The sequence below is a fragment of the Aedes albopictus genome, chromosome 3 (genome assembly GCF_035046485.1).
Source record: "Aedes albopictus strain Foshan chromosome 3, AalbF5, whole genome shotgun sequence".
NCBI lineage: Eukaryota > Metazoa > Arthropoda > Insecta > Diptera > Culicidae > Aedes > Aedes albopictus.
The window spans coordinates 201175557-201195500 of record NC_085138.1 but is presented as its reverse complement, the minus strand read 5'-3'; the positions used below and the strand labels follow the sequence as shown (position 1 = coordinate 201195500).

Here is a 19944-nt window from a genome sequence, read left to right as displayed (position 1 = left end):
GCCCAATCTCATATGTAAAGTAAATTTGTTCCTCATATTTATATATGACCACGGTTAAAAATTTGAAGTTGATGTTGTTCATACGAATGAAAACTTTCTATCCAAATGACCTATAGCTAGATGTTTTTCACTAGATGGTACATGGCACTGTTGTACAATTTAAGATGAAAAGTTGGTGTTTCTGCAGAGATGAGCATGAGCATGATTGACCGCCCTCGATTGCTCTTTTGTCATCACAAGTACATCTGCATTTACACAATGAACCAACAGATGATGATGCTTGGGAATAGCCTTCTCATTGTGTAAATGCTGGCATCCCAATACTTTTCAATAAGCAATGCCAGCGCCGGCCGCGTCCGAATGCAGGTCGATTGAGGATAGGTGAGAAAGTAACGACGTGATTCTCACTTAGGCTAATAGCCGAGGAGTTCTCTGCATTATTCCGAGTAATCACTAGTAGATACGGGAAGGGAAGATGTGTTAGGGGCTTTGTCTTGGTAAACAAATTGCTACAATCACCAGACCGATTCTTGAACGATGCAATAGTCTAAAATTGAATTCGTCCCATTTAGGCGTCATTTTCCGGCAACTACTGCTAGCTGGCATCGTACGGTCGAATCTCACAAAGTGTGTATTTGCCAAAAACAAAACGCGAAATGACTCACACACGCGTCCTCTTTATCATTCCATGACAAAAACTATGCAAACGAGGAATCACTCAACGCAACTGATCCGGGATACCACACTCGCGTCCCGATCACTAAATTTTAACTGCCGGATGGCATTTAACTTTTTTTTTAATCAAAAGTAATTCGCGTAAAACGAGTTGAACGAAAATAAGAAACGGAAGAAAAACAACCACACCCGCGAAATTACGAAACTCTACTCGAAGTAAAACGACGCAGACAACGTGTTCTACTTGCCACTGAATGGACATAGTAATCTTGGTCCCTTAAAAAAGGATGTTTTGTCGTCTTGACTGCAGTCCTTGTACATCTGAAATAGATAATGGTGATACATTTATCCAACGAGGCTTGCCGAGTTGGATAAATACGAGTGCTGAAAAAATCGAGTTTTGCAACGAGTTGCATACAACATTTTTTGTTATTACGAAAAATAAGGTTTGAATATGATTTTTTCTAGGTTACATGCGTCTGCAGTATGAGGTACGACTGAGTATCATGATCAATCAACCTTATTTAGCATGTAGTTCATCCTACTATTCATTACACACACGAAAATGAATGGAAAATGTATGTTGGCAAAAGTTTTCAGCACAAGTGTTGAAAAGTAGCACTTTTCGGCACTTTTGTTTTAATGAAAAAAGTAGGCCGTTTTAGCGCTCTTTTTGTCAGTGTAAAGTTGACGTTTTCACAACGCAATGGCAAACAATCTTTAACTCTATTTCTCAATGATTTTTTTGCCTCACAAACCTCCGTTGGGTGAAAACTAACAGAACAAAACTAAGACGACCCAAATTGGACCTTCCGTCCGTAAGTTTCTTTTGCAGAGATGCTTATCTGGCTAAACTAATTATGTCAAATACAATTATTAGCAAGACATTCTACCAACTCTGACCGTTTTTGTTTTGTTTCTTGATATTTTTTATTTTGTTGAAATTCGACTGTTGATACCAGATTTCTTTAAATAATTTAAAAGTTCGATAACTTTGGCGTTATCGAGTAATTTGATAAATCTTATCGTAGACAATCCTCGGCAGCATCCATTTACATATTACGTAACGCTAAAATCGACATTTTTTGATCCCCCCCTTCTCCGCAACGATTTTTTGTATGGAAACCATAACATTTTTTGTATGGGCCGTAACGCTCGGCCGTACTCCCCCTCTCCTAGAGCAAAGCTAGTTCTCCAGTCCGTGAAAGCACAGAGATTACGTCTATTTCCTCCTATCTGATCTACCTATTTAATATTTTTTTAATCACAGGTGACCGGAAGGACCCGCTCAATGCCCTGGTCAAAAATGGAGGCTCCAAGCGGAATGCGTTGCTGAAGTGGTGTCAAAACAAGACTGTCGGCTACCGGAATATAGACATAACAAACTTTAGTTCCTCGTGGAATGATGGTCTGGCGCTGTGTGCCATCATGCACTCCTATCTGCCGGATCGCATCCCGTACGACAAGCTGAGTCCAAACGATAAACGACGCAACTTTAGCTTGGCTTTCGCAGCAGCCGAAAGCGTCGGTATACCGACATCTTTGGTAAGTTGAAATTTTGAAAATTTGAAATTATACAATGTTCTAATACATATTATTAAATTTTAATCATATTTAAGACCCCAGTATTATGCACGGCAAGACAAATTAACGCGCAAAGTGATGCGAAAACGTGGTTGCATTTCTCAGGTTGCATTTAATCGTGTCGGTGTCTTCTTGTCAAATCTTAGCTAATTTCCGCATTTATTAGGCCATATGAATAAAACTGAGCAAATACGTTTTACACAAATCTCTGTGAAGATTTACTTCACGGCTTAACATAGATTTAGTTAAGAGTATTTAAACCTCGATTTACTCAGCTTTATTCATATGGCCTTGTTTTATTTTGGTGTCGTGAATTCTTGTTCATGTTAATCTTATGATTTGAAATTTTGTTTTATTATTGCGACATTTGCACCAATTTGGACTCGGCCCAAATTCATTATTATTACAGTCGAATTTCGCACACGACTTTGCAGCGCCTGTACCGAGACCGCGCCTAATTCCAATCAGCTCCTTATTCCGTTCACACGAATCAAAATACCGAGTATTAGCCGAAATTGTCGCAAATCTTTAGCAAATTGATTTTTGTAATTTTCAATAAGTATGTCCACGCCAGAATACAATCAAAACGTTAAAGGGTTTCTTGTGTATTAATGTGAAAATACATTAAATGTCATTAATTATCCAATCGGCCGCCATTCTACTTTTTTCTTTTGCGGACCTGTAAATTGCATCAATTTATACATTTAATGTATTTTCAATATACATATATTATAATATAAAAAATATTAACAAAATCAATCAAAATAGCACCAAAGCAGAACAATAAAGGACATATTTTTATAAATTGAACATCAAATCAAATTTTCGAAGAAGACTCCTGATGCTAGAAATGAAAAAGGCACATGACCGGAATTAGGATACTACAGGTTGTACTTGCTCCTAATTCCAATCACCATGTAAATCCAAAGGGAACTATGAAAAAATCTGCAGTACATTCGAAACATCCAACTCCAGCATCAGTCAAGGCTCCCTGACTATTGATGTTTAGTTCATATCATTTATTGGTAACCCCAGCTAGCAAGCATAAATTGTGGTGTCGTAGGTTTAAAATTTATAGATGACGTCAAACCTGACATAAACCTATCATTGACCTGTTTTTATTTTGGTCTCCGAACCCAACATAGACCCAACAGTTATGCGATGTGGGCCTAACATTGGTCCAACATTCGATCAAATTTGATCCGACTTTGACGCGACATTCGACACTGTTTCAGTCTGGTGGAATTTTGTAGTTTTCCCAGAAAGCTCTCAAAAAACGCAACAACATTAAAACAATCCAATGTTATTACTTCAAATTATTATAGAACTAAGTAATTTTGATTGATTTGACTTTATTAAAGAGACTTTCAGCCCTTGGCAGAACTAAGTAAATAAATGTATTTCGACATATAAAATGTAAATATAACTATAACAACCTATGATAATATGATTATTTTGTCAACTTGATAATTACTTGGAGTGACCGGAATTAGGAACACAAGTGAACGGAATTAGGATCATACTGATTGGAATAAGGAACAACAACTTGTTTTAAATAGCGGCCATTTTCAAAATAAGTGGAGTGCTTGCAACCTTGATTATATTTTTCTAGCAGTATAGAGACATAATGAAACAGCGTTGCACAATTACAGTCACTAATGCAGAACATGTATTTTCTACAGCTATTAGACTTAGTTCATCGCCTTAAGGGCCGATTTCTTCACCTCGGCTTAACCGGTAAGCCAGGCTTACCCATACAGTTAAACTAAAGACACTGTATGATAAAGACACGAAATCTGATGATTGTAGCTGTTGATGATCATTGTCGCGTTATGACGATGATGCTGTCGAGCAAAGCTTTTAAAGCGCGCTTGACAGGTCTCCTGCTCGATTGGTATGACATTGACAGCAAATTTGGAATTCCAATTGGAACATTTCGTGTCTTTGCATATAGTGTCTTTAAGTTAAACCTGGCTTAACGCTTAAGGTTGAAGGATTCGTCATTGATATAAGCGTCATCATTGAAAATTCAAAAGCAGTTTTTTCGTTCAAAACTGAACATTTCGTTTTGAAAATGTATTCACTGTACTCCATTCTCCACCCACAATACAGTGAATACATTTTTACTGCGATATTCGCAGTTATGGACGAAAAAACTGCTTTGGAATTTTCAATGATGATGCTTATATACAGTGTATCAAACAATTGTCCGTATAGCAATTTTTTGGTCAAAATAATTTTTTATTCAAATATTCATAACTTTTTATACGTCAATCAAAAACGCTCAAAGTTTGACCAATCATGAAACATATATTAAAGCTCCATTGGTAAAATTTTGAACGAGATCGGATAAGTTTTCTGAAAGTTATACAACTTTTAGAAAAACTTATCAGATTTTTGAACACATTTTTAAAACATTATATCACAGTATGTACTCGATGAAACTTTTTCATTTTTTTTTGTGTTACAGCTGATTCCTCAGGCTTTCATATGCAGGTACTTTAGAGGTTTTATATTCACTACAAAAAATATGAAAAATATACTTATGCAGTTGACGATATTTAAAAATTTACCATATTTTGCACATATAATCTGCCAAACGTTTTCCACCAATAAAAGTGCATTAACTGAATGAAAAATACATAGGACCTACTATTGTAGTTTAGTAGGTCCTGTATTAAAATATTACAGTAAGAGGGTTTAAAAACGCTGAACACACTTGGCACTTTTATTGATCAAAATATGGTAAATTTCCAAATGACACTCTGAACATATACAGATTTTTCATATTTTTTGTAGAGAATATAAAACCTCAAACGAAGCTGCATATGAAAGCCTTATGTATAAGCTGTATCACAAAAAAAAATTGAAAAAGTTTCATCGAGTACATATTGAGATATAAGGTTTTAAAAATGTGTTTAAAAATCTTATAAGTTTTACTAAAAGTTCTATAACTATCAGAAAACTTATTCGATCTTGCTCAAAATTTTACCAATGGAGCTTTGATATATGGTTAGTGCTTGATAAAAATTTCAGCGTATTTGATTGATGTATAAAAAAGTTGTGATCGTTTGAATGAAAAATTATTTTGACCAAAAAATTGATGTACGGACAATTGTTTGATACACTGTAAATGACGAATCCTTCAACCTTAAGCCAGGGTGAAGAAATCGCCCCTAAGTGAACGGAATTTGGTACAGTCACGGTACGTTAGGCAAGCTCGCTTGAGCTCATTGCAGGGTCATCGCTGCACAACAGTAATACAAAATAAGCTTGATTTGTGTGAAATGTATCTAGGAAATGATAATTCAATGGAATTACAAATTAATCACAAAAGGCTAACCATTGATTATTTAGCTAGGGTAAAAGTACCAATAGTGGTGCTATTAGTAGTTCCTTGTAGTAAAAAAATGAATAAAATTGATAATATCACGAAATAAAAAGTCTGAAGACGCTAATCGGTAGTTGAGAAGTGTCAACATTTTTCATGGCTAGCTTTATTGGTGTAATGAAGAATGGGACCCACCACTATAGGAACACTACCACCACTATAGGTGCAAATGAGCAAAACAAAAATAAGGAAAACAATTGGGTTTTTAAATTTTGAAAAATGTAAGGGTAGGCGGGGCAATATGGACACCCTAAGGTTTTTGCCAACTTTACCTGGCAAGATGTCAAAAAAGTTTAGTTTTTTGATACATGTATCCATGCATGTATCCTTTTAAAGTCTATTTAGCATCTATTGCATAAGAATGCTCACGAAGAAAAATTATTTATCCACTTCAAAAAAGGTTTTGAAAAATGTTAGTTTTTCATGACCGTCTTCAAGCATACGGGGCAGAATGGACACTTCCATGGAACAATATGGACACCATGAGACTTTTACGAATTTCGTACATTATTTACACCTATAAAGTCATTTCATTACAAAACAACTATTATGGATGAATAATACGCCGAAGTAGTTCATATTTGTTCAGTTGATTTGAATTCAGGCTGTTTTGGATAAAGCTTCGTTTTTGTCGGCAGCTGTACGTGCCTAGAACAACTATTTTCCACTGCTGTCGTTTTATGACCATTTTGTTTCACCCTATGTCTACTATAGTGAACATTTAACCGAAAATATACTAAAATCGAAGAATTTGGTTGGTTTGTGATTAGGTTATATTTTTCCCTTGCCGTTTCTTTCAAAAAGGTGAGTGTCCAATTTGCCCCGGCAGCAGAAGATATTTCCAAACTTGATTTTTGATATAATAAAGAAGAAAATATAAACATGTTAAGCATGTAGATACAGCAAAACTACTTGCATGTATTCTAGAAATATCAGGTTTTAATCGACCTGCAATAAATTAATCACTAAATGTTATTTTAGATGGTGTGAAAATTATAATTTCCATGCACAAAAAACGGAGGACGCAACTTTTTCGTGTAAAATCAAGTATAATTTTAATTTCGAATGTTTCTTTCCTGAAACTACGTTTTAGACAAATGGACTATATTCTCTATTCATTAAAAGTTCAAAAAAGTTCGCATATTTCAAAATATTGAGGGTGTTCATTCTGCCCCGGGTGTCCATATTGCCCCGCCTACCCCTATTGTTTTTTTTTTATTTTATACGAAAGAGCACCTATAGGGCACTGCATTGTTTTGATTTTGTATGGAATTTTGACGTTTCATGGCCTTGTTGTTTACAAAATTTCTGTAAGAGTAAAAGAGAAGGAGAGAATTTCATGCAGTGCCCTATAGCTCCCGGGGAGCTCTCGTCTCATGCGCTGCGTGTGCTGTTGGTATCCAAGGTGAAAAACAACTTCTTTGTAACGAAGAACCTCAACAACTTTTTTCCGTACACAACTCGAGTGTCTGGTTGGTCTATGCCAGTGGTGCTCAGATTGAAGTATTCCACGGGCCAAATTGAGACTTTTAAAGTAAGCCGCGGGCCGCAGAATAAAAAAAAACATCATTTCAGTAAAAGGAAACCTAAATTAACTAGTATTTTACGCGTGATTTTACGTATGTTTTAATATTTTTACCAAGGCAAATTTAGAATTGAACAATCGAAGATTTTCGGATATTGCCGGCAAGATTTCGTATCGCGAACAAAATTGATGTAAATATTTGTTTAAAATTTTAACCCCGCAATAATTGTGACAATGATGGGCACACATTTATCTAAACATTTTGACATTTAGAATTTCTTGAAAGAATTGGACGTACATCTATATATATAAAAATTCAGTGGCATACGTGGGACCGCGCATAACTTACGAACGGAAGGTCCGATTTTAACCGTCTTAGTTTTGTTCAGTTAGTTTTCACCCAAGGAAGGTTTATGAGGTAAAAACATGGAAAATTTGAGAGTTTTTGAAAATCGATTTCCATGCATTTTGACCGGGGACTTGGGTCTTGGCTAGAAACTTGAAACGTCAAAAAACGCAGTAGGCAAGACAAAGTTTGCCGGGTACAGCTAGTAGTTTATAATAATATATTTAACTAGCTGTACCCGGCAAACTTTGTCTTGCCTACTGCGTTTTTTGACGTTTCAAGTCCCTAGTCAAGTCCAAGTCTCCGTTCAAAATGCACGAAAACCAGATTTTCAAAATAAACTCAATTTTTTTCATGTTTTTTGTCTCATAAACCTTCCTTGGGTGAAAACTTACAGAACAAAACTTAGACGACCAAAATCGGACCATCTGTTCGCAAGTTATGCGCGGTCCCACGTATGCCACTGTATTTATATATATATAGATTTAACCACAATAAGAACAAATATTTCTGAAGCTCGATTTGAATAGGTCGTATGTGCTTTTGTCGATATAAAATTCGATCAGTTTATTTGATTCATTGTAGCAATATGGCAGATATTTTGCAAACTTTTAATGGTGGAACAGAAAGCCTGTTTTGTGAGGATTCTGCTGTATGTATAAACTTTGCTCAATTTCAACGGTTTTCGCTATAATAAGCGAATCCAACTGATCGAATTTTTAATCGACAAAAGCACATACGACCTATTTAAATCGAGCTCCAGATTTCAAAATAATTATGGAACAGATTATTAGGAATATGTTTTTTACCAATGTCTTCATGATTCATGGAAAATTATTGAAAAGTATTTATGATGTTTTTCTAAATTGATGTTAACACAAATTATAGAGAAGAATTAGCATTGAAACTAATATGTGGCGTCATTTTAAACATTCAGCAATTTTTTTCTAAAGTACTCTGCGGGCCGCATTCACGATTTTCGAGACCCGCATGCGGCCCGCGGGCCGCAGTTTGAGCACCACTGGTCTATGCGATACGACTAGAGACTGTCAATGCAAAGGTTAAGGTTTCAATTCTCTTTCGTTTAGGAAGTTTTTGCCTTGAAATTTTTTAATTTAATCAGCGCATAAGACGAAGCTCATGAGACACATCTTGAGAAAAATGAGGAGCACACCTTTCAGTCTCAAAATGTGCTTCTGGGAGCTGGCATGCAATGTGGCTCCCGTACATGGGGCTACAGCACGCCCGAATAAAAAATACAGTAGAAAAACCGAACGTTGTATTGTAACAGTACTATTTAAAACCATATTTTTACAATAGACACTATTGTAAAAATAAAAATACAAAAACAATAAAATGTAATGTAAACACCATACAGTAAATTGTAAATAAGATTTTTACAATATACTATACGGGTGGTTAACCTTCACGTACCCGAACCCCAACATCTCATTTTCAAAATGCTGGCATTTCGTCAATTTTAATCCAATTTTTTTGAAGTCGCCCTTAATTGATCATAAATTGGTGCAAGTTTATTACACCCAAGTGGCCATGTAATATCCGGAACCATTCCGGAGATATTCCAGATTGTACTGGGGTCAGGGAGGGTGCCGAAATAGCTAAAAATGATTATTTCGTGTGTAATTGTGTTTGTACCATCGATTCTCAGCTGAATTTTCATTGCGAACAATAAAACACAACTGCGATAATCAGATTTGAATAAGTTGACCCATCCGGATCACCGTGACAGGTTCCGCGGGGGCCTCATTGGGGACACTTCTGGTTTTCATCCAAAACATGTCGTGCGACAGAATGACTGAGTCAGAAACGATACCCTGAAGTCTGTATCAACTAATATGGCCACCCCGGAACATCTAGCATAGGTTCCACGGGGTTGACATCGGGGACATTCCTGGTTTGCAACCAAAACATGCCGTGCGACGTATCAAACTTCATGATTTCAAGAGAATGGGGCAGAAAAAGTTGACTGAAGTATGTAGCAACTTATATGGCTGCTCCGGAACACCTGAAATAGGTTCCGTGGGAGCCTCTCAAACACAATAACATATAAAATAATCACTTTTAGCCATTTGACCAAACAGAACCCTCCCCCACCCCCTGACCCCAGTACAATCCGGAATATCTACGGAATGGTTCCTGATATTACATGACCACTTGAGTGTAATAAACTAGCACCAATTTATGATCGATTAAGGGCGACTTAAAAAAAATCAGTTGAAAATTGACAAAATGCCAGCATTTTTGAAATGAGATGTTGGGGGGCGGGTATGTGAAGGTTAAGTATCATAACAATATAAAAAATATTTTTCTCCATATATATTTTTTTACAAAACCATACATTATATTGTAAATGAATTGTTATAAATACTGATACGAGGGTTTTGATAAACCGTACATTGTATGGTACACATATGGTTTCAAACAATAAAATGTACTGTAAATATATTGTTTTTAATTGTAGTTTCAGTACTGGTTATACATTTAATTAAATGGTTTTGGAATGGTTTTCTTTTGTTATGTTGTGTTGGTTTACATTACATAAACCATATAATGTTATATTATCTTCTCATTTTCCTCCTGTTAATAGCATCTCAGATTTACTAGTATTATGAGATACGCTTTGGGAATAGGACAGATCGGTGAAGTACTAGATTTGAAGTAATGAGCTGAATTTTAGTATGGTGAGAAGGTCAATTCTCCGTTTCTGCAATGAAATGGTGCAAAAAGCGTGGGTATTATGATTTCTTGCCTAATTTGATACTGTTTGAGCAAAACTTTAGGCAACAGTGTTGTTGTTTTCTTCATTTCTTGCAAAATAAACAACATAGTTATCCAAAGTTTTGCTCAAACAGTATCAAATTAGGCAAGAAATCATAATACCCATGGTTTTTGCACCATTTCATTGCAAAAACGGAGAATTGACCTTCTCACCATACAAAAATTCAGCTCAGTACTACAAATCTAGTACTACATCGAACGTCCCCCATTCTCCAGAGCGTTTTGGATAACCCTTCATATATTGGATTGCCCACGTCCAAGTTTGAATCGAGGTCTGAGTAGTCTCTGATTGCATTAACAGTTGAAGCTTAGGCTCCCATGCCCCACCAGCCAGATAACTGGGTTTCGCAAACTAAGCATTATTTGTGGCAACACTTTGAGCGGCATGATGGAACTATGCCGAGCGCGCTAAGTATTATTAGACCACTAATGTAGTTGCATGAAGTGGGTGACGAGGTACATAAGTATCATTACAGCGTGCTTAACCGTTATTGCAATATTGAGGCTCCAGTTTGACTAAAGTTCGAAATACACGGAAATACAACTCATGAGAAAACTGTCAAGTTCGATTCAAGTATAAGTTAGGTTAAAAGCGAACCCGCAGACGAACCTATATTAAAAGTCATTAAAGTGTTCAGTCCAGTCCATGTGTTAAAGATGGCTCTACGTCAAAGATAAAGTTTGTCAATCGCATTTGATTCGGTTGTGGTCGAAGGCAAGTTCACATGAGAGAAGAGGAGAAAATTCCCCTAAATGCAAATACAGAAATAATAGTGTTGATGTTGAACTCATCCACTGATTTACGGTAATCTGACCTGCATCATTCCGGGTTGGCCTACATTCGTATTTCTCTCATCGCACTCTACACACCTAGCCCGCCATATCTCTTGGACCCCTGCTTGGACCTGCAGTTCTTAGGATAGGACATTTGGTTTACCACTGATTTAAACATGTTATTGATTTTCAATTGATGTTTCAACTTATTCACTTTTTTCTCTTTCCTATGAAAGCTTTCCTTTGCATCAAAAAAGTCACAAACATCAACAAAACAAAGCACGGAAAAAATGTTAAACTGAATAAATCTGGTGTTCGATTTGAATAGGTCGAATCTACATATGAATCACAGCAAACATACGACCTATTCAAATCGAACACCAGAAATAATAAAAAATTCACGGAAAAATAATGTTTCGGAAAAGTGAATGGTTCAAACGTAAGAAAACAGTATAATATATTGTTACATAAAAATCCAATGTAAATGTATAGTATAGCGAACCATTTCATCACAATACACTTCATTGTAGCTGGTACACTGTATGGTGCAGAAATGGTTTTCACCATACACCCAATGGTTAGTTTTTATCCGGGCGTGTACATCATTTCTGGGTATGATGCATCTATTAAAAATGTCATTTGCAAGCTTTTTGGTCGAAATAGTGCTAAATCGCCACTATCACCACTATTGGTACTACCTCCACTAAGGGAGCTTTTACCCTATTTTATTGTTAATGCAATTGTTTTTTTTTCCTTTCTTTCGCAGAGTATCGACGACATGTGCCAGTTGGAGCGACCAGACTGGCAGCAAGTGATGGGCTACGTGACGGCAATTTATAAACATTTCGAAACATGAAGAGAGCTATTCGACATGGTAAACGACGACAGCTTCACAAACAATGAAGAACAGACCAGGCAATTACTATTTTCTATGACTTCCAGTTTCACGCATACCTGTGTGTGAGTGTTTATTTTAATCGCGTTACTATACCGTTATTTATTACAAAAGCATACATTAGCTGCTGCATTGTTGATGATTACCTGATCATAACTCGAAATACAATACAATTTTGACAATATGAATCAAAAACTTTTTTTTGAAAGAAATTTCATTACACATTTTGATTACCGTGCGAGCACCATATGATAAGCATTAAAATGTTTTTAAATTTACCATGGCAAACATGATCATCGACCCATCAACGCTTGTGTGCGTTTTGTTTCTTCTCACATCAACCGGTTCGATAGCCGAGTGGTAGCGTGCAAGCCTGGTAATGTCAAGGTTCTTGGTTCGAATCCGGTTTCTAATAGAAACTTTTTTTAATTGAAAATCGAGTCCATGGTAAAATTGAAAACATAATTCTGTTGAATTGAAACGAAACTCAGTCTGCACAAATTTAGTGGCTTTAGATTTAATTACGTTAAGCTATATAAATTCTTCATTGAAAATAGGGTGCTCATTGTGAGAATCTTTCTCTGTAATGATTATTTAACAACTGTATTCATTATTTGTATACACTTTATTACCGATACTTCAATATTACATACAATGATTCACATTACCGATACTTCAATATTACATACAATGATTCACACTCCAGACAACAATAACAATATCTCCACATATGACAGATACTGAATGTAACCATACACGCTAAACGTAATAGAGTAATACAATAATTTATTATTTATGTGCATACCACAAGGTACCACATCTCGTTTTTTCTCCAGATCCGCAGCAAGGTCACTCCACGTTGTTTTCGCTTATAGTCTCCTCAGTTGATGAACGTCTCGCTTCAGTCTCACATCAGAATTAGTAGTACAGTCATCCATTTGGTCATCCATCTCTGCTCGGCATTTTGGTAAATTACTTGGCCGTTAGTTATGGTTGTACCTAAAAAGAAATATTATTTTGACCCAAGTATTTTCCCAAATCCCAAAATATTTTTAATACTGACTGTCAAGCTAAATATTACCTTTGCTGATGAATTAATTGAATTGCTTTCCTCTTCTCAAATGTTTTCAATGACATGCTAGCTGCAAACATTGCATACTGCCCACAGATTTTTTTTAACATGTCCTTTCATATAAGAATCTCATACAAAAGGTATGTATATTCAGATTATTTTTTTTAACAAATATGTCGGAACACTGCACGAATGTTACAGTGAAAAAATTATCAATATCCATCAACTCGTTTTCGTTCCAAAGTGTCCAAGTGTCATACAAACACTATTTCATTTTAAGTTTTTTTAGCGAACTTCGCTGGAACTCGTTTCTTGTTCAGAATATATTCAGAAGTTTGGCTTTACAGATTTTGTTTTCTAAATATCGAAGGGATTGATATTTTTTTTAAATCAAATCACGATTTCAAAAAACGTTACTTGTCCAAAGCAATATTTGTAATACTAGTTTTAGCTAAATAGTAATTTGAAAACTTGAAAACATCCATTTTTTTTAATTATATTTAATACATATTGTTTACAAAACTCACACCCGCACTAGCTGTTTGAAAGTAAAGTAGAATATTAATATTCATTCTTTGTTTTGTTTTCCATGTTGTAATCCTATAATTATCTCAAATTCTTAATACATACATCATCGTCGCAGTACCAAAACGAAATCACGCATTTAAGCACATGCAAAGTTGCAGTTGTGACCTAAATTTGAACCGGTTGCTGGTGTTGCACATTATTAAGCTACTTAAGAGCACTAATCTAAATCGAGTTGCTATGTTTATAAGTAGGTTAAACATCAATTTTTGCACCGCCAGTCACTTCGGCTTCTAACCGAAAACGTAATGATAGTAGCTGATCAGTACGCTGATCAATGTAAATTTGTAAATAGTTTGAGTTTTGTAAATAGTTTTAGTTTTAAATAGTTAGGATTAAGTCAACACATTTTGAACTAGACAATCATCACAAAACACACTGAATTGTAACCGTCACCATATTTCCACACAACACTGTAAATCCCAGTTGAATCTAAGCCTATTCCCATCAACGAAGAAGAACACCAAATTGAATTGTTACGCAACACCATACCCAAACGAATAGTACAAAATAGACATCCAAAACGATCGGTCGCGTTCTATTCTTTATCCCATCCACGTCTCGCCCAATAAATCAAGTGTAGTGCAAACCCCATCAACCGAGTTCTTCTCTCTATCCGAACTGTATCTGCGGTAGTGGCCAAAGGTGGCAATAATCAACCCGTCGGTCGATCGTCACACGTGCGTGCGTGCGTGCGTGAAAGCACTGTGACAAGGAGGGAACTGGTACCGTGAAACGTGTCGAAGGTGTGAATAGTGCCTACAGTGTGTGCTATAAGGATCGGATAAGCGATCCTAGTTGGGAATACCAACGTTCCAGTGATTTGGTGCACCGCTGTTGCTACAGCGGCCAAGAAAATCCTCCGGTGGCCGGCAACTTGAGCTCCACGCTCGAACATTGGTCCTTCGAGCCGGATCGGAGGAGCCATCCCAGCCCAAATCAACGCGCGAATAGGTGGTATTCGCCATCGTGGTAAGTGGTCAGAGGACGTTGACCACACAAGGTAGGCCATTCAAACTCATTTCTATTGAGTAGCAGTTTGCTACATTCGAGATTGGCGCCAACCTTTGTCCCCCAGTACTGAAGCCAATAGTAGGTACTGTGTGCGGAAGAATTATAAGTTTGCATGCATGTATTGCTAGGCGAAGAACGATCGAATCGTTTTGTGTTATTTGAGCGCACGTAGAAGTTTGGCAATATCGTTTGCAGTAGCATGCGATAGCGGCACAATCAATTAGCCGTTCGATAGATTGCCATAGGTTGTCGTACAGTGTCGCACATACGTACTGATACGGTGGCGACCAAATTAAAATCAATTAAGTTAATATTTGATTTTTGATTTCCTACGATTGCGCGGTGGCGTTTTAGCGGATCCGCGAATCGTTTGAGGAGACACGTGACCGCGACGGGAAGGATTAAGCGTTACGATTTTACGTGATCTCCGTCGGTCGTTCGTTCCGCGTTCGTGTAGAAGCATCACGTGACGCGACGGGAAGGAGCAAATCGTGCGATTTCCGTGGTGTTTCCGTCGTTCTCGCGTAAGAGCAGCACAACGCGACGGGAAGGAGTAATTCGTGCGATTTTGTGTTGTTCACGTCCGGTTCGCGCAGTCAAAGTGATTCGTGGTGGTAGGTAGTGATGGCAAGTCGAAAAACGAAGAAGTTAGCGGAGGATAAGCTGATTCTCAAGCGGGTGTTGGCAACACGAGATGTGGTGGAAGGATTCGTGAAGGAGTACGACCATGAACGGGACGTCGGTGAAGTTGCTGTGCGTTTGGAGACGCTCAACAGGACAAACAGGGAGTTCCTGCATATCCAGTCCGAAATCGAGAAGTTAGACTCGGAGGAGAACTTCGACCAACACATGACGGTACGGAACGATTTCGAGAATCGCTTCTGCAGGTTGAAGGCCTTTCTCCTCGCCAAGAAATCAACGGAGCGGAGTCAACCGCTTCTGAATTCAACAATGGCGTCATCAACCTTTGGACCACAGCATAACTCATCCAGTTTCCACCATCGTTTGCCGAAAATCGACCTGCCCAAATTCTCTGGAGATGAATCACGCTGGATTTCGTTCCGAGACAACTTCCTATCCATGATCCACGGCAATGTGGATATCCCAACGGTGAACAAACTGCAATACCTTTTGCAGTCATTGGAAGGAGAAGCCAGGAAGCCGTTCGAGAGTGTCGACATCCAAGCGGACAACTACGCGTCAACCTGGGACGCGCTCATGAAGCGATACGACAACAAGCGGTTTTTGCGGAAGGAGTTGTTCCGACGGTTGTTCGAATTGCCATCGATGAAGCGCGAGTCAGTACAGGAGCTGAACACTCTGGTGGATGATTTCCAGCGGCACGTAAAGGCTCTGGGGAAACTCGGTGAACCAATTCAACATTGGGACACCCCGCTGACATTCATCCTCTGCAACAAGCTCGATCCCTATACGTTGCGTGCCTGGGAGCAGGAAACTCGACAGAAAGACGAGGTCAAGTATGATGAACTGATCGAGTTCCTCACGCAACAAGTCCGTATGTTGAAGTCAGTAGCGAGTGATCTCCAGTATCGTTCCCAAGGGCCCAGCATCAAGGTGGCCGGCCCGACTCAGAAGATAACCACCACAGTCAAGTCCATCGTCAACAGTGCTACCAATGAACCCATGTCGGATGCTCCGCCATGCCACGCCTGCTCACAGAAGCACCAGCTGTTTCAATGTCCGACGTTTGCTAACATGTCCGTTTTGCAACGTCGCGAGTTGATCTCACAGCGAAGTTTGTGTTGGAATTGTTTCCGACCGAACCACCAAGCGAAGGGGTGTAAATCCAAGTTTTCGTGCAGAACGTGCCACGCCAAGCACCATACGTTGCTGCACGACCAAGCAGCCCTGCCAGAGCCCACACCGAACCCTGTCGGCTCGTCGAATAGCTCTACGCAGCAACCGATTCCAACCACGTCAGCGAACGTGGGGACCGATGGATCGTCGAATCCACCCCAAGTGAACCTCTCCGTTCAGTCAAGCAGAAGCACGGTCCTACTGGAAACGGTTGTCCTCTCCATCGTCGACAAGCACGGCAAGGAAATCACTGCCCGAGCACTTCTCGATTCTGCTGCGATGTCAAACTTCATCACCAAGAAGCTGGCAAACACTCTTGCCACCCGTCAAGTCGTCGTTGATGTTGCAGTAGCAGGAATTGGAGAATCCACGAAGCAAATCAAGCGGCAGATCTCCGCAACGATCAAATCCCGAATCACGCCCTTCTCCACCACACTCGAATTCCTAATCATGAAGAAGCCCACAGCCAATATACCCACAATCGCCATCAATTCCGCATCGTGGAACTTGCCAAAGGTTCCGCTGGCCGATCCAAACTTTAACGTTCCGGGCATGATCGACATCGTCATCGGCGGTGAATGTTACCAGGAAATCCATACAGGTAACCGTCTGTCAATCGGAGACGGTCTGCCTTTCCTGGTTGACACCCGTTTTGGATGGACAGTATCTGGAAAAACTGTCATAAATTCCTCCGTTGCACCACCGGTATGCTACCTGTCGACAGTCGACCGGTCCCTAGAAACAGCGCTTCAGAAGCTCGAAGCCGTCGATCATGGCCCCACGAATTCCACCGAAGAAAAACGATGCGAAGAAATCAATGCCAATACTACCACCCGAACTCACTCCGGAAGGTACCTCGTCCGCCTTCCTCGGTCCGAAGATCCGCAAGTCACCCTCGGCAACTCTCGCACGTTTGCCACCCAACGCTTGTATAGCCTCGAGAGACGCCCAGAGAAAGATTCCGCCTTGAAGCAAACATGCCACGAGTTCATCGACGAATATCTCCACTTCGACCACATGCGCAAGCTCAATGTTGTTGATAACCATCCCCAAGTGCGTGATAGGCCACTTCCACCCAAGTTACAAGATGAATGGAAGAGGATCGAGCTCCACATGTCACCCGGCGCGGTTGTCGCAGCAAATAGTGTGTCAACGATTCAGTCAAACACCGAAGGATGTTCCCAGAACCACTCTCCCGGAATTGACAACCCAGCCGATGAGCAACCACGTGGCCTGATGCCTACCGAACTACCAAACCAATCTCGAAGGAGGAACGGTCCAGCACGGCTCTCGGAACTCCCAAATCATTGGCCCCACGCAAGTGTCCCAGATGAAGAATCCCCATCGACTGCCGAAGAAGCACGCAAAATTGCACTGATTCCGTCGACATGCGAAGAAGTCCAGTTCTCACGCTATTCCACGTACACCAAGTTTCGTCGAGTAGTTGCGTACTGCCTCAAGTACATCCGTTCCCTCAATGCAGCAATACGAAGAAAAACCCGGAAGAACTACAATCGTGGTCGTCAAAGAAGAAAACCTTCCGCCTGCACTGTGGCCTCTGGGTCGCATCACGAAGTTTTACCTAGGGAAAGATGGAGTCGTCCGTGTAGTCAGTCCGAAGACAGCTACCGCGGAGAACATCGTATGCCCAGTAGCCTGGTACACGGTTTATATGGGAAAATACAAAAAATGGAAAAACTCAAGTTCCTGTATACTTTTTGAGTTCCACTTTGGTCCCATATCAACTGTGCAAAATTTCAGATCGATCGGAAAAACTATATTTTAGCGCCCGCCATTCTTAGTTTTTCATACGATTTACTATGGGGAAATTTTACTCCTGCAAAGAAAAATCGCTAGGAGTCACCCCTAGATCACTAAAAATAGGTCGACGAATGATTTCTGTAGAAAACTTCACTAGGAATCAGACCTCTGAAGACAGCAAATCGATGCGACGTTCGTGGAAAAAGTTATTAGGTCTCACCCGGTCGATAAAATAACGAGATTTTATTATTTATTGTTATTCCTTACATGTTAAACAGCGTTTGCATACCATTCGGTTTTCAGTCAATAACTTTTTTCACATGCCTCAGATCGCTTTGCGGTCTTCGGAGGGTTGGTTCCTCGTAAAATTTCCGACAGAAAACATTCATCGATTTATTTTTAGGGGTTAAGGGGCAACCTGTGGCGATTTTTCTTTGAAAAAGTGATTTTCCCCATACTAAATCGTATGAAAACTTAAAATGGCTGGCGCTAAAATATAGTTTCTCCGATCGATCTGAAATTTTGCACAGTTGATATGGGACCAAAATGGAACTCGAAAAGTGTACAGGAGTAAAATGTCTTTTTGTGTCCCACGCTAATGCCCAGCCGTGAGGGAGGACTTCCCATATCAACCGAAGTCGACAAACCACCCGAACTGTAAGCAGAAACTACAAAGATCGGCAGAGCAGTCCGAAACTGTCTCAACGCATATATGGATTGCGAACAGGTGATTACCGTTCCAACACCTCTATTAGTCCCTGTTCGTTCTACCGGATCTTTCTTTCGCAGAACCCGTTCGCTCTCACCACCAAATCATCTCGCCGCTCTCGTTCGAACTCCTACACGCCTGCTGAATGGGTCCATTCAGGCAACACCCGATGGATTAATCAACCAGAACCCGATGGTGGTCGTCATTGCTCCGTAAGCCGAAGTCAACCGAACTCCAAGAGAGTGAGAGAGACTTCCACCGTGAGAGACTGTTGAAACAGTGAGGCTGTTTCAAGGTGGCCGGAATGATCAGTACGCTGATCAATGTAAATTTGTAAATAGTTTGAGTTTTGTAAATAGTTTTAGTTTTAAATAGTTAGGATTAAGTCAACACATTTTGAACTAGACAATCATCACAAAACACACTGAATTGTAACCGTCACCATATTTCCACACAACACTGTAAATCCCAGTTGAATCTAAGCCTATTCCCATCAACGAAGAAGAACACCAAATTGAATTGTTACGCAACACCATACCCAAACGAATAGTACAAAATAGACATCCAAAACGATCGGTCGCGTTCTATTCTTTATCCCATCCACGTCTCGCCCAATAAATCAAGTGTAGTGCAAACCCCATCAACCGAGTTCTTCTCTCTATCCGAACTGTATCTGCGGTAGCGGCCAAAGGTGGCAATAATCAACCCGTCGGTCGATCGTCACACGTGCGTGCGTGCGTGCGTGAAAGCACTGTGACAAGGAGGGAACTGGTACCTTGAAACGTGTCGAAGGTGTGAATAGTGCCTACAGTGTGTGCTATAAGGATCGGATAAGCGATCCTAGTTGGGAATACCAACGTTCCAGTGATTTGGTGCACCGCTGTTGCTACAGCGGCCAAGAAAATCCTCCGGTGGCCGGCAACTTGAGCTCCACGCTCGAACAGTAGCCATTTATTATATACAAAGCAATTTTCTCCAGATAACAAAATAAATTGA

The 19944-nt window shown here is 39.5% G+C and overlaps 1 protein-coding gene across 7 annotated transcripts in view; it reads left to right on the top strand.

Annotated features, from left to right (window-relative positions):
* LOC109406300 (cytospin-A) overlaps window positions 1–12173 on the top strand; it is a 138522-nt gene extending 126349 nt beyond the window's left edge. For all 7 annotated transcript variants that reach the window (XM_062858527.1, XM_029863166.2, XM_062858524.1 and 4 more), the window contains 2 exons: window positions 1946–2220; window positions 11861–12173. In XM_062858527.1, the coding sequence (XP_062714511.1) occupies window positions 1946–2220; window positions 11861–11950 (365 nt within the window). In that variant the 3' untranslated portion in view covers window positions 11951–12173. The remainder of the gene's footprint in view (window positions 1–1945; window positions 2221–11860) is intronic.
* Window positions 12174–19944: the final 7771 nt, after the last annotated feature.